This window comes from Elephas maximus, chromosome 9 (genome assembly GCF_024166365.1).
Source record: "Elephas maximus indicus isolate mEleMax1 chromosome 9, mEleMax1 primary haplotype, whole genome shotgun sequence".
Classification (NCBI taxonomy): domain Eukaryota; kingdom Metazoa; phylum Chordata; class Mammalia; order Proboscidea; family Elephantidae; genus Elephas; species Elephas maximus.
In genome coordinates, this window is record NC_064827.1 from 80,050,639 (window position 1) to 80,065,149 (window position 14,511).

The following is a 14,511-nucleotide window of genomic DNA, read 5'->3' on the forward strand; positions in this document are numbered from 1 at the left end:
AGTGGGTTTTAGTTTTTGGTGGTCAGTACAACTGTGGGAGCTTACTAGACGTTCTTCACCTACCTGAGGAAACCTCAAATTGAGAATAGACACTTGAGCTGGATTTGGTAAGTGTGGTGTGATGGTTCCCCTTCATGTGGCCTTTCTTGCCATGGTCTTGTAACTCTCACCCAAGTGATTGGGTGGGACTAGCCATATAAGGCAATTACGGCCCACCAAGGGGACTGGTCATTTTTGCCTTAAAAGGAAGCCAATTCCAGGGCAGAGAGGGGATCCCACTACCACCAAGGAAGAAGAAACCAGTGCATCTTTTGGATAAATAAATCTTTGTTGAATGAATGAAAGAAGGAAAGCATCAACTAAGCTTCCATTCAGCAATGGTGTTTAGGGGGCCTATTGTGTTTCTCTCTCTGGAAGCCCCTCCCTCACCTTATACACTTTTTTTTTTTTAATTGTGGTTAAATATATACATTAACATTTACCAGTTCAACCACACTTTTACGCGTACCACCTCAGACACTTTTAATAAAACTGTGTCTGCTTTGTGTGCCTTTCTGTCGCTGAGAAAAAAGAGCAAAGAAAAATAAAACCCCTCTGGGTCTTCGGCCTTAGCTTACTCATATAAGAGTGGGTCAGCTCAGACCCCACCGTGCCGAAGTTGCGCCTCCGCTTCGAGCATGCGTACTGTCGCCCGGCTTGGGCCAACCCCGGGGGAACTTCAGACGCCGCCGAAGCCTTCACTCCGAGCCGCAGGTCCCAGCCAAACCAAAGCTCCCACCAAAGTCCAACACGCCCCCCAAGCTAGCACCTGATTGGTCCGCCCTGCTCACGTTGCGAGCCGGCCTCACCTTCTGATTGGCTGTTCTGCTCTCTGTTCTGAGCTGGAACCCTCCCCCCTTCTGATTGGCCAGGAACCGACCAGCGCTCGCCCTGGATAGGGCACCGGCTTGGTCGGCTCGCTGGTTCCTAGGGGCCCTGCTCTCTGATTCGTCGTTTGGGACAGCCCCAAGGCCTGCATGCTGAATGGTTGTTCTGCTAACTATATTGGCCTCTGATTGGGTGCACGGCGCCTCCCCGGCGTGATAGGCCAGGACCACAGCCCCCCTGGCTCCCCATTGGCTGTTTGGAGAAGCCCGGTCTCCGGGTAAGATGGCAGCGGACGGATTGTGCTCGCTCCCCGCTTCATGGCGGCCGGTGACCCTCACCCACGTCGAATATCCTGCAGGTAAAAGGCGGCCCCGGCTCCGAGGACGCCTTCCCGGAGCTGGCCCCTCAGCCACGGGCACTCCGGCCGCGCGAGCCTGAGAACGGGGTGCCGGGTCCCGCGGTGGGAACTGTCAAAGAGTAAGACATGGAGGGGCTCGGCCGGCGCGCGCGCCGCGCAGGCGCAGTGGTGCGGCGATGAGCTGGGCGAAATTGCGAGCCGCTCGCTCGCGCACGCTGCGGCTGCGCGTTTGGGTCGCTCTCCCGTGTCTGGGGCGCGGGTGGGCTGTAGTAGGACGGGAGTGTACCCTGAGGCGGGAAAGGATCACTCACCTGGACCTTGCCCCTTTCTTCCCCGCCCTTCCCGGAGCCAGGGAGGCCGGCCTCCCTCCTCAGAGTGCAGGGAGTGACTGTTTCCTTCAAATAGTGCTTTGGGTCGGCCTGTAAGAGAAAAAGAAAAGGGTTCCCTATTGCTGGGAGTGTGCAAGCCGAGGCCAGGCCGCTCTTTGTTGTTTGAGTAGCTTTTGGGGGCCACGCCTTGAGTAGGGCACGCCTCCACAGTAGAGGGGGCCCGTTAAGTGGGCAGGCAGCTTCAGGGATCTTGACTTCGGAGGGCTTCCAATGAGAAATATCTTTAGAAGCTCAGGGTTTTCCAGTTTGGAAGTCCATTAGCGACCCTAAGGGAGGTGTCCTAATACAAGTGTTGCAGAGGCTAAGGCTTTGTGCAAGTGAATTGACCGCTCTGTGCCTCAGTTACTTCATCTCCAAAATGGAACTAATCACAGTACCTCCATCCTAGACGATAGGAGGATCGGGTAAAACAACGCATGAGAAGTGCTGAGCTCAGTGCCTAGCGCAGAATAAGCATTCAACAAATAATTACAGTTAATGTTATTCCACCTTCCCATGGTCCTCTGAACCCTACCCTTCCCTCCCTGGCTAGGATGGTGGGGTGCAGGGTGAGTCCTAGTTGCCCCAGGAAGGGCCTGCTCCTCGTGCTCTCCTGGACAGGAATGTGAGAACCTGGCCCTGCTGAGGACCTCAGGGCTGAATGCCAAGGACCTTTGACCCTGGGTGTTCTGGGTTATACTGGAGGTGGGGTGATGCTGACAGGTGCTCATCCCTTCCCGCTTGCCTGCCCACCGTTTATCCATTCATTCATTCAGCCAGTATTCACTGAGCTCCTGAGTACCAGGCCCCAGGCTGGCACAGGCCTAATATGCCCCTGCCCTCCTGGGGCTATGAAAAAAACCCATTTTATAAGAGGGAAACTGAGGCCTGGAGAGGGAGGGGGACTTTGCTAAGGCCTCAGCACCTCTGTGACCTCCCGTCTCTGGCCTCAGAGTAGCTTTTTGTAATGCTCACAATCTAACAAATGAGACAGGAAGGAACCTGCTAGTTGCAAAGAATATGATGCAGGCTGTGATGAGTGACCCTTTGCAGGGACTGTGAACGTCCAGAGGAGGGACCCGCCTGAGTCTGGAGGCATCTGGTGAATACTACTTCCTGCAAACTGTTCTATGGCCCCCTGTACTTCTCATACCTCTCATTACACTGGTAGTTGCTTCATTCATCTATTCAGTTAACATAGTTTTGGAGCCCAGTTAAGTGCCAGGTACTGTGCTGGGCTTTGCAGGTGGAGTAGGGTGTAAAGAGACCCTGTCCCGCTCTTATAGAGTGTCGAGGGAGAGGCAGACGTCAACCCAGTATCTACACTAACGAGTGTATCATGAATGATGCTCTGATTACAGACCCCCTGCCAGACTGAGAGCTCCACAACAGGACTGTGCCTGTCTTTTTTTGCCACTGTGTTGGATACTTAATGTATGTTTCTTGCATTAACCCAAAGAGCATCCCAGGTGGGGGAAACGGTGTGTGCAAAGATCCAGAAGTAGGACAGAGCATGGTGCGTTCAGGGAGCTAGTATTAGGTCCCTGGAACTGGAGCAGAGGGTAGGAGAAACAGGGCCAGGATTGTGCTGGGCCTGATAAGCTGGGCTGAGGTTGGACTTGGTCCAGGAGCAGTAGGAGCCATTGAGGGGCTTGGATTAGAGAGTGGTAAGCATCTGCAGGAAGGCCTTAGGGTGGCCTGGACTGTGGGATGGGCCATAGAAATAGCCAAAGTTTTGGGGGAGCCAGCCACTCCCTGTCCTAACAGCCCAGTGCCCTGGGGGTCGCCTGGGAGGCTGAGAGACCCAGGATTTCAGGGCCAGAAGGGACCAGGCCATTGTATGGCTGGGGAGATAGACCCAGAAAAGTGAAGGCCTTGCCCAGTGTCACCCAGTCATGCAGGAGGGCCGGGTTGATATCACCCAGGTGGATACCCAGTTCTTCCAGGCCAACTCCAAGCCAGCACTAACTAGCCTGGGTAGGTGGAGGTTAGGCCGGGTGTGTATGCCCATCTCTTCAGGCCTAGGATCTGGGTTTAGCTCTTTGTGGGCACCTTCCCTGATGCCTGTGTGAGGACAGGCTGGTGGTAAGGGCCATTTCCCACACTGAGTCCTCCCAACATGGAAGTGTCCTGGGTACCAGGCACTGAGCTGGGCATCTCACAGTCTCTGTCTCATCAAAATGCTCACACAACCATAGGAAGTAGGCACTAACAACCCCATTTTACAGGTGAGATAGCTAAGGCCCAGGGAGGTGAAGTCCTGGCCTGAGGCCATGCAGCCAGCAAGTGCTGGCCCAGAACCTGAACAGTGCCCTCTGACCCTAGAGTGGCCACACAGCTGCTCAGCCTCAACTGGTGAGGGCAGCCTTTGAACTCAGCTTAGCCCTGATGTTGGGTAAGCAGGAAAGTGGCTCTCATCTCTGGACTTCAGTGTCCCCATCTCTCAAAAGGGGTTGGCAGTCCCCACATTGCTTCTGCCCTAGGCCTGTTCCAAAACCTGCAGCTGACGAGTTGATTTCGACTTAGAGCAACCCTGTAGGACAGAGTAGAACTGTCCCATAGGGTTTCCAAGGCTGTAAATCTTTATGGGAGCAGATTGCCACGTCTTTCTTCTGTGGAGCGGCTGGTGGGTTTGAATCATCGAGCCTTATAGTTCTCAGCTGAGCGCTTTAACTTCTCTGCCATCAGGACTCCTCCTATGCCTATTTAAAAAAAACAAAAAAACACACTGCTGTCGAGTCAGTTCCGACTCATAGCAACCCTATAGGACAGGGTAGACTTGGTCCGTTGAGTTTCCAAAGAGCGGCTGGTGGATTCAAACTGCTGACGTTTTGGTTAGCAGCCATGTTCCTAACCGCTGCACCACCAGCACTCCAAACAGGTGAGTAGATCGATTTCTTGCCAGTGGAAAGATGGCAAGAAGCTGTTACCGTGACAGGCAGCCATATTGGGCAGAGCCACCTCCTTCACCCTGATCTTGGTCCCTGTTGGAATCTTCAATGTGGACCAGAGTCTGTGTGGTACTCAGAGAACACCTAGCTTCCCTCAAGGCCCAGAGCTCAGCTGGGGCAGCCCCAGCATGGAGCCTCTGTATTACAGAGGCATCCCATACCCTCCAGGCTGCCTCCCCAGTACAAGGCTCAGCCTCTGGAGTTAGACCAAGCCAGGTTCAAATCTTGCTTGGTGGGAGTGACGAGTAAAGAACCCTAGACAAGATCAGAGAGTTGAATTTAGTACAGGTCCCACCTCATTCTGGCTGTGTGACTTTGGGCAAGTCATACAACCCCTCTGGGATTTAGTTTCTTCACCTGTAGAATGGAGATAGTAAAGGTACCTGCTTCAACCTCATGATATATGAACTTTGTTGTGTGCCATCAAGTCGTTTCTGACTCATACCAACCCTATAGGTCCGAGTAGAACTGCCCCAGAGAGTTTCCTAGGCTGTAAATCTTTAGGGAGCAGATCGCCAAATCTTTTCTCCCTTGGAACAGCTGGTGGGTTTGAACCACCGACCTTTCGCTTAGCAGCCAAATGCTTAGTCTCTGTACTATCAGGGCTCTTTGTATGAACTTTAGCCTGGTAAACAGATGCTATCATATTATGCCTATGACTGAGATGGTATGTCTGGCTGATAGACTGAGGCATTTCTGGCTGCCTGGCCCTGTGCTTCCAGCCTTGCCAGGGACTCTTTTTTTCTGGCTTAGGCCCTACTTGGACCACTCTTGGACTTGATGGGGACTGGGCCTCACTCACAGGGGTACCTCCTTTTCTATGGTTGCCTGTGCTCTGGCCTCATCCTGTTCACTTCCCTGTCTTCCCCAGGTGATCTCTCAGGCCACGTCCTTGCCTACCTGAGCCTTAGCCCTGTGTTTGTCATTGTTGGTTTCGTGACCCTCATCATATTCAAGCGGGAGTTGCACACGGTGAGTCTGCCCCCCGCCACCACCCTTTACCTGCTCCCCAGAAACAAGGAAGAGGAAACTGCGGCCTCCCAGGTACTTTCTTTCCCCTTCCCTGCTTCCAGTTTTTTTTTTTTTTGAGGTGTATGGAATTTCCTGATTGGTTCTAGATTTATTCACTAGTTGTGCTGGGAGGTTCAGTCAGAGGCCAGGTCCTTGGGACTGGGCGGTCGCTGGCAGGTACACAGAGACCCAACTGATCCTACCTCTTCCCCAGCAGATCTCATTCCTTGGGGGCTTGGGACTGAACGAGGGGGTCAACTGGCTGATCAAACACGTCTTCCAGGAGCCACGGCCCTGTGGAGGTAGGACCTGATCCGCAGGGGTTGTGGGTATATTGGGGCATTACCTGGAGGCCTGAACCCTCCCATGATGCCCTGCTCTCCTTTTTTTTCCCAGGTCTCCACATGGCAGTGAGCACTAAATATGGGATGCCCTCCAGCCATTCCCAATTTATGTGGTTCTTCTCCGTGTATTCCTTCCTTTTCCTGTATTTAAGGTGAGCTTTTGTCCTGGCCAGGGTTGCCCAATGCTGGGATGTGCCAGGGGTCACTGCTAGCTCTTAGGACACCCTTTGGGACTTGGCCTCTGCTAGGGGTAGGAGGAGCTGGAGCCAAGGTAGACAGTGTCCAGGGAGTGTTTGCTTGGGTCAAAGGGCTATTTGGGAGGCCTGGTCTCCAGGCTATGAGCTCAGGCTGTCTGATGTTTTTCCAGAATGCATCAAACAAACAACGCCAGGTTCCTGGACTTGCTATGGAGGCACGTGCTCTCCCTGAGTCTCCTCACTACGGCCTTACTAGTCTCCTATAGCAGGTATGGAGGGAGGGAAACCCTCCCCACACGCATCCTGTACACTTGGGATCTTTCTGGATTCTTGGTCCCCATTGGACTTCCCACTGTGGACCCTAGTCCCGGTGCCTGTAGGGCAGGGCTGGGGCAGGGGTCCCAGCCTCTAGTTTTAAAGGGATAGGGTTCCAACTGCCACTTCCAGCCCAGTCTTTGCACATTCTTCCCGGCTGAGCCCAAGGTTCTGGGGACACCTCCATGTCTCAGCCATCTGTTCCCAGAGTCCTGGAAGAGCCTCTTGCAGACAAACTCAGAGTTCAAGGGCTGGGCAGAGGGAGGCAGATCCCAGCCGAGCACCCTTTCCCCCTCACTTCCAGAAACAGGGGAGCAGCTGTTGGGGTCTGACCCCCTGCCTCCATCTGGAAGTAGGTCTGAGGCTCCTGTTCTTCGGAGCCTGTGTCCTATATGTGTGTCTCCACATGTGCACACACACGTCCCTGGGAAGCTGGCACTTGGGCATGGGGGATTGTGCAGGCCTATCTCTGGTTGGCTTTCATGAGCTTCCCTTCTGGCCTTGGCCCAGGGTCTACCTGCTGTACCACACCTGGAGCCAGGTGGTCTATGGGGGCATCGCTGGGAGCCTCATGGCCATCGCCTGGTTCGTCTTCACCCAGGAGGTCCTCACTCCGCTGTTTCCCAGGATAGCAGCCTGGTAACTGCCTCCTGCCCCTGTTGCTGCCCCTCTCACCTTCCCGGGTACCATGGCCCTTTCCCCTTCCTGCAGATGGGGCCACAGTAGGAGGACCCAGGTGTCCTGACCCCAGCTGCAGTCTCTCTGGCAGGACCCCAGTGTGCAGGTTCTGGTGAGCATAAGGCTGCAGGCCATACTTGCCTGGCGTCCCCCTCCTCCAAGGGGTTTGCTGCAGAGATGTGGGGGAGAAGAGGGATTCCTCAGGCCCAGGAGGTAGGGTCCCATCCTTTGTCCTCGACCAGGCTCTCAGGGACTTAGAAAGCAGCCTGCATCCTACTGGGCTATGTGTCCTATGGGATGGTGCCCTTGTCTGGGTGACACAGGTGACATATCTGGGTCGCTCAGTGGCTTTGGGGTCTCAGGCCAGGGAGAGACTTTCTGGGCAGTGGGGCAAGAGGGCAGCACTGGTCCCAGGCACTGATTGGGGCATCTGACTTGGTGACAGTCTCTTGCCCTGATGTGGCCTTGGCTTTCTGGGTATTTTTTTCCAGGCCTGTCTCTGAGTTCTTCCTAATCCGAGATACAAGCCTCATTCCCAACGTGCTCTGGTTTGAGTACACAGTAACGCGGGCAGAAGCCAGGTGAGTTCAGGGGCGCCTACCCCCAGGACAGCCACTGCCCCCTTTTTGGAGGGTTACTCAAGAGCCAGGCACTTGCCTAAGCACTTTCCTTTCATTGTCTCATTGAATCCTCTTATGGCCCATATTTTATAGGTGAAAACACTGAGGCTCACAGAGGAGAAGGGAAGTCACCTACCTGAGGTCTGGCAGCTACTGAGTGGGAAGCTGGGTCTTAAACCTAGGCTTTCTGGCCCGCAGCCCACGTATTTAACCTCTACAGCCCAGAAACAGACCAGGGCAGCAGAGATTTCCAGGGCGCCTTCGTGCAGACATTCCTTGGGTTGCTTAGTCCAGACATCGTTTTATAGATGGGTAAACTGAGGCACAGTGAGTTGGGGGCTGGCCATGGTTGCACAGCAAATCGGGGCAAAGCTGGGCTTTGGAGTCTCCTGACTCAAGATCTCCTTCTCCATTTACCCAAATCCTGGGTGAGGCGCCTGAGGGAGTAAGGGGAGGGGTGGCCCCTCCCAGGGTTCAGAGGAGAGCTGAGGCCAGGTCAGGATCCAGAGGGTGGAAGAGGAAGTGCAGGCCCTGGGAGGTTTTCCAAGGAGCTGGTGAGCGGAGCCATGGGGTGGGGTGGGGTGGGGTGGGGTGGGGCGAGACCACTGCAGCAGCCAGGAAAAGTGTTTAGTGCATCATGGTCCAAATTATTCTAACGAGCTTAAGGGTAAAGCCCCAGATCCATGAGGAAAGGGGATGTGAGGGGGTCAGGGCAGGGGAATCCCATTAGTGGCAGAAAGGCCCCAACTGGCCCCAGCTTGGCTCTCCGTGCCCTCCACCCTGAGAGTGGCCAGCCTTGCCTTGCCTTGCCCTGCCTGGCTGGCTGCCAGCCTTCATTTACCAGCATCTCAGTGAGTACTCCTCAGTGCCAGGCTTTGTGCTGGGGCTAAGTGCAGAGCAAGACAGCCACAGTCCCTGCCCTCGTGGTGCTCACATCAGGCAGGTCAGACAGATGTGACACAAGGAATCACATGCCTATCTGTGTGATCACCGCCATAGAGCACAGCCCAGGGCCTTGAGAACTTGTGACAGGAACGCAGTGTGGGGGTAGGGGCAGGGATGGGCTTCCCAGAAGGAGACAGACCCAAACAGTGAGGAGAGAGGAGAAGGCTAGTTGAAGTTGGAGGCGGGCAGGGAGAGTGTTCTCAGCAGAGAGAAGAGCATGTGCAATGCTCCTGAGGCAGGACGAAGCTTGGGGAGTCCACCAAACAGACAGCCTGTGTGGTTGGAGCCAGGGAGGAAGGGGGTGAATCAAGGCTGGGGCCAGATCACACAGAGCCTCATAGGTCGCTGTTACGTTTCTGGATTTTAACTATGGGGCTCTAGATACCTAGATAAGCCCCTTTCTTTTTTTTGAGCCTCAGCTAGTTCCCCTTGAAAATGAGGGTGATTATTCCTGCTCTCAAAGTTCCTGGGCCTATTATGGGTATATTCACATCACCAACCTCAAATCTCCCTCTGTAACTTCCACCAGTAGTGCTGTATTTTCGCTTGCACAACCCCTGAAAGGAGAGCTAACTGCATTATTTTAATTCTGTTTGGGCTGCTAGTAACAGAACCTCACTTGTGTGGGTCTGTGTGTGAAGGGGAACCCCCATAATTAGTTGGAATCCAGCAGGTCCCTTTTGCCTTTTTTCTCATCCTGATCTGTTACCCACCCACTCTGCTCCAAGCTCATGGCTTCCCTTCCTGAGCTCCAGGGCTGAGATTACAATGAAGGCAAGTCAGAGAGAGCAACCACCTCTAGGTTCCAAGTCCTGATTTCCAGGGCTGGAGCTCTGATTGGCCCAGTTGCCCATTTCATTGGGACTGTGGGTAGGGAGGGGACAGCTGGGTGGAGGGACTCAGTGTGTGGGTCACTGGGCTCTAGGCATCCCTCAGTCTGACCCCCACCCCATTTTTCAGGAACAGACAGCGCAAGCTGGGGACAAAACTACAGTGACTGGTGGGTGTGGCTGGGTCCAGCCTCCAGGTCTGGCCTGCACAATGCCTTGCAGGATGGACAGAATGATGGACAGAGGGATATGAAGCAGAGACCTCTACAGACTCAAGTCACCAAGTGGAGCCTTTTTTTTTTTTCTTATTTTAATTTTAATGAACAAGGTGGACCAAAGGGCTGAACCAGCCCCTCAACCAGGACCCTGGAGGGCCTGCTGCCAGGGGGCCACAGGGCCAGAGACCCTTGCTGTGCTGCTGCCGCCTGCCCCTGGTTGGGCGGGAAGTGCCCTTGGCATGGGCACCAGGGCGTGGGGTAGAGGAGGACGGCTTGTGCCTCTGGTCTTGGGGCCAGGAAATCCAGGTGGCGTGAAAAATACACACACTATTTATTTTTTGGTTTTTGTCAAGAGCATATAGGATTTTGGAGATGGACCGGAAGAGCCTGTTCTGCAGCGGGTACGCTGCATACAGAGGGGCCCAGGTCAGCTTCCCAGGCCGTTTGCCTTGAGCCCAGGGGAAGACTACCTCTCCCTGGACCTGAGGGGTGGTCTGGGGGGCCAGGAGGAGGGGGGCACCCTGCCCCCTCCCTGCCACCATTGCCATTCCAGAACCTTGTTCAGTGTTTCCTTGTCTGGGGGCAAGGGCCCAGAGAGAGCACGCATCTGGCGGCTGCTATCATTGTGTCCTACCCTGTATTGACCCTATACCACAAGGGCTTTCTCTGGTCTCCTGTCCCCAAGACAATGGTCCCTTTCTGACAAAAGAGCCTGCACATTGTGGGTGACCAAACCCAAGCTGTTTACAGCTCTTTTTTGTCCTGCCATCCGGTAGCAGTTAGTCTACATCCCCACTCAAACAAAATGCTAAGGCACCAGGAGCTGGGGTGAGAGGAACGGGGGGGAGGGGCAGTGGGTGTCTGACATCTCTTTGCCTTCCCTCTGCGTGCTCCGAACATGTCCCTGTCCTTCCACCAACCTCTGACAGGCTGGGAACCCGCTCCGGCTTGCCCTTGAGCCTGTGTTTGGGTCTGGGCTCACAGATCCCCCAGGCCCAGCTTGGAGGAGGGCTCCTCCTAAAGGGCCTGATCTCTAAGTTGCTGCAACACGGAGTGGTGGAGGGGAGATGCTTCCAGACTCTTAGGAGTTTTTAGAAAGGAACCAGGCCACTGGGGATCTGTGTTCGAATCCTTTTCTCCCTCTTTTCTTTGTGGAGGTCCCTAATCTGCTGCTGAAGCACAATATTGTGGTGCTTTCTTGTCTCTCACTTGTTAAAGACAGCGTCCAAAAGCCAGGCCAGATGCCAGGACCAGGGGCTTATTTTGGGGGAAGGTAGGTCAGTCTCCACACTTTCCTCCCCTTTCCTTATTTTTGTTTTTTACTTTTTGCCTGAGATAAGCCAAGTGTGAGGTGGTTTGATTTAAGAAAAATCATTGAAATTGTTTACTGTTGTTTTAAAATAAAATCGTAAACTCTGGCAGCTTGAGCACATGTTGACCCAAACTCATGGGAGAAGCTGGGGGCAGCTGTGAGGACACATGACCCTGAGAAGCAAGGTTGTGGTTAAGGTCATAACATTGTAAGCATCTCTGAGACAGTTCCCTCCAGCTCCCAAAGCAAGGATTTAAATTGGCTCTGTGACATTTCCCACCATGGTTTGTCCAGCCTCTGGCTACATCCCTCCAGTAGGAGACCTCACTGCATCTTGAGATCCAGCATCCTGTTTCTAGACAGCTCTCAGCGTTAGGGAGTTTGCCCTTCTTTTCAGTTCCAATCTGCCTCCCTGTGTGGTCCTTGCCGGCTCTGGCTCGGCCCTTAGTAAACCGAGTTCCTTCTCCTTTCATGTTACAGCCCTTCAGGACTGGGGACGGCCAGCTTGTCTTTCCTAAGCTTCCTCCAGGATAAACATCTCCACTTTGTTTAATTCAATATTTGTTGAGAGTATGGCTGGAAAAAAAACGGCAAACTGAGCTGGGTTTTTGGATGCGTTTTAAGAGTGAGATGAACACAAGTCAAATCTAAGGGCTGGGCCAAGGTGGCAAGTCTAATCCTCCAAACATTATACTGAGACACAAAAGAGCTATGTACTCAGGGTGAGGGCGAATCAGAAGTAATCTCATCCTCATGTGGGCTTGAAATCTGGGTTTGGGTCTCCCGGTTGCTCCACAGAACCTTGAAAGTCAGCTAAGGTGGCCTCAGACTGGTAGTAATCCCAGGTGTGTGGCAGAGACAGACTCTGGAGGAAGGAACCTTCATCCTAGCCTTCAAATTATTTGTACTAATAACTTATAAATTATATAACCGAAACCCAAAGATCACCAGGTTCAAAAGGCAGTAAGACCACAAGAACTAGCAGAACCAACCGAATAGAAACAGGCTCACCAATACTTCAGATATTGGAATTATCAGGGATAGGCTAAATTGTTTACTATTTTAAAGAAATGAGACAAACTTGAAAATATTTGGGCTCTGGCAGATTTTAAAATGAATCAAAACTGAAAAATATAATAGCTGAAAGTAAGAGCAGGTAGTTTTAACAGCAGACTAGATACAGTTGAAGAGAAAAAATAAATCATGGAGAAAAAGCTGCTCAGCAAGCCCTTGGATGTCCATGCACACCTCAGGCTCACCATGTCATCTCAGTTGACAACCCCTTCCCCACCACTTCGGGCTCTTAGGGAACAGCCCCGCCAGCCTTCCAATAGTCCAAAGCAGATCACTGGACAATAGTCCCAACTCCTTCACTTGTTCAGTCTGTCACTAAGCCCTGTTCACTCTATCTCATAAGCATCTTAAACTCTGCCCATTTTTCTCCACCTCCAGGGCCACTATGGCAGTCCAGGCCTAGCCTGGAGGCAGCCAAGCCACATCATCTCCTCAGACTTAGTAGTGACTCCGGTTAAAGCCCAGCTCCTTAACTGGCCCTTACACAAGGCCCCGTGTGGTCTGGCCCTCACAGCAGGCTTCACTCCAGCCCTGTCCCTTGATTCCAGCCACTACGTTTTCCCAGTGCAGAGATTCAAAATAAAGTCTATGCTAACTTGGATCTATAAAATTTCAGAGGATTTAGATGAAAGCCAAATGTTTATTTCATTAATTTTATTATATGCTCAAATTGCAAATGGAATATAATATTTAGAACAGTTCTTTTCCATTCATATTTTGCACACACACGCAAAACTGAAGTTCTTCCCGTACATCTGGCATCAGGATATGGTCACCCCTAGGAGCACTCTGGGTCACCTGACCAAGTTCCGGGTCCACTGTCTTCACTACAGCCAAGTGATTTAAGATACAGAAATGCCTTCTGAATTTCATGCATGACGCAGTCTCTGGAAATTTTATCCAAAGCCACAAGTGCCAATTGACCTAACATTCAAACAGTTGGATTTTTACAAATCCATCCTGTGGAAGTGTCTTGGGATCACCACAACCACTTACCTCACTGCTTTTCCACGAATCTTCAAAGTACTTGCTTATCCTGAAATCCGACAGTCTCAAATTGTGAGGTCAAAGATCACACCCTCAGGAATAATTACTAAATCTTTATTCTTTGCCACTTCCCCCCTCCAGTTCCACTAGGGAAACTGTGGCGCAGTAAATGACTTAATATAGCCCTTCTAGCCGTAGTCTTTGTAACTCCCACATAATGATTGGTGGGACTATGCAAATTAGGTGTATGGAACCTGTGATGGTTATGTGTGGACTTGGCTGGACCATGATGTTCAGAGGTTTGGCAGTTAGGTAATGATGTAATTTGGCAGTTATATAATGATGTAGTCATCTATTTTGTGATCTGATGTAATTATCCTCCCTTTTGTGATGTAAATTCTAGCCTCTCTGCCTGTGGTTATGGTTCCTTTTGGGAGTGAGTTGTGTTATGTTAATGAGGCAGGATTAGAATGGGATGTATCTTGAGTCACTGCCTTACTAGAGGGTGTGACTCAAGTCACCACCCTTATCACCCTTACTCAAGTCATGCCCTTGAGTCACACATTTAAGAACAGAGAAGTGGTGGGGGGCATGCTACCACCAGGAAGGGCTAGGAGTGAAGTATGTCCTTTGGACTCAGGAACCCTTAGCTGAGAACTTTCTAGACCCAGGAGACAGCTGTAACACTGGAGACAGTCCAAGACAGCAAGAAGCGGCATCAAGTGTGGCAAAGAACTTGCAGCAGCAGAACCAGGAGATGGTGTGCTGGGCTTCCCAGCCCTCGTAGTGACGCAGCTACAGTGAGTGTGCTGATGTATGCAATGAGAAAGCTGAGTTCCTTGGGGGGTGCCCCCAAGCACTTGGCTTGCTGACCCACAGAGCAAAAAACCTGAGCGCCTTTGGGCCAAGGCTTACTGGTGGTGTGGGGTGCCCTGGGCACTTACTGGTGGAGCTGAAGAGATTTGTAACGTTTGCCCGAGCAGGGCAGAGTCTGGGCTGAGGGGCCGAGGGGCCGAGGGGCTGAGGGTCAGAGAGATAGGCCTGCCTGTGCATACAGCTGAGAAGAGGCTGTCCTGATCGAGAAAAACTATCCTGAGTCATTTCTGATCCTGAATTGTAACCTGCTTACTTCCCTAATAAACCCCATAATCGTGGGTATTGTCTGTGACTTGTGTGTGCCGTTGCAACAAATTATTGAACGCAGCAGAGTAGAGAATGCCCTTGGGAGGGATGGCTGGTGTCAGAATTGCCAAAAAGATTGGAGGACGTTTGTCTGACTGCCACCCTCACAGCAATCAGCCTTGGGCTATTGATGCTGATGGTGATTCTCTCTCCCCCCTCCCACCATTTTTACAGAACCTCTGAGCCTTCCATTTAACAGTGATTGGGGTTGTTTTAGCTGTTAATGTGGCTTCCCCAAACAGTACTTTGTGGCT

At 52.4% G+C, this 14,511-nt stretch overlaps 1 protein-coding gene across 3 annotated transcripts; it reads left to right on the forward strand.

Annotated features, from left to right (window-relative positions):
- Window positions 1-1,134: 1,134 nt before the first annotated feature.
- Window positions 1,135-14,449, forward strand: DOLPP1 (dolichyldiphosphatase 1). 3 transcript variants are annotated; one of them, XM_049896385.1, is made up of 8 exons: window positions 1,135-1,225; window positions 5,416-5,516; window positions 5,773-5,857; window positions 5,952-6,051; window positions 6,267-6,365; window positions 6,922-7,050; window positions 7,581-7,670; window positions 9,615-14,445. In XM_049896385.1, exons 1-8 carry the CDS (start codon window positions 1,150-1,152, stop codon window positions 9,649-9,651), a joined length of 717 nt encoding a protein of 238 aa, XP_049752342.1. In that variant the 5' UTR covers window positions 1,135-1,149; the 3' UTR covers window positions 9,652-14,445. The 3 variants fall into 3 exon arrangements, with proteins under 3 accessions (XP_049752342.1, XP_049752343.1, XP_049752345.1); XM_049896386.1 differs by lacking the exon at window positions 9,615-14,445 and adding an exon at window positions 7,803-8,266; XM_049896388.1 differs by lacking the exon at window positions 6,922-7,050 and having other exon boundaries at window positions 9,615-14,449.
- The last annotated feature ends 62 nt before the right edge of the window (window positions 14,450-14,511 follow it).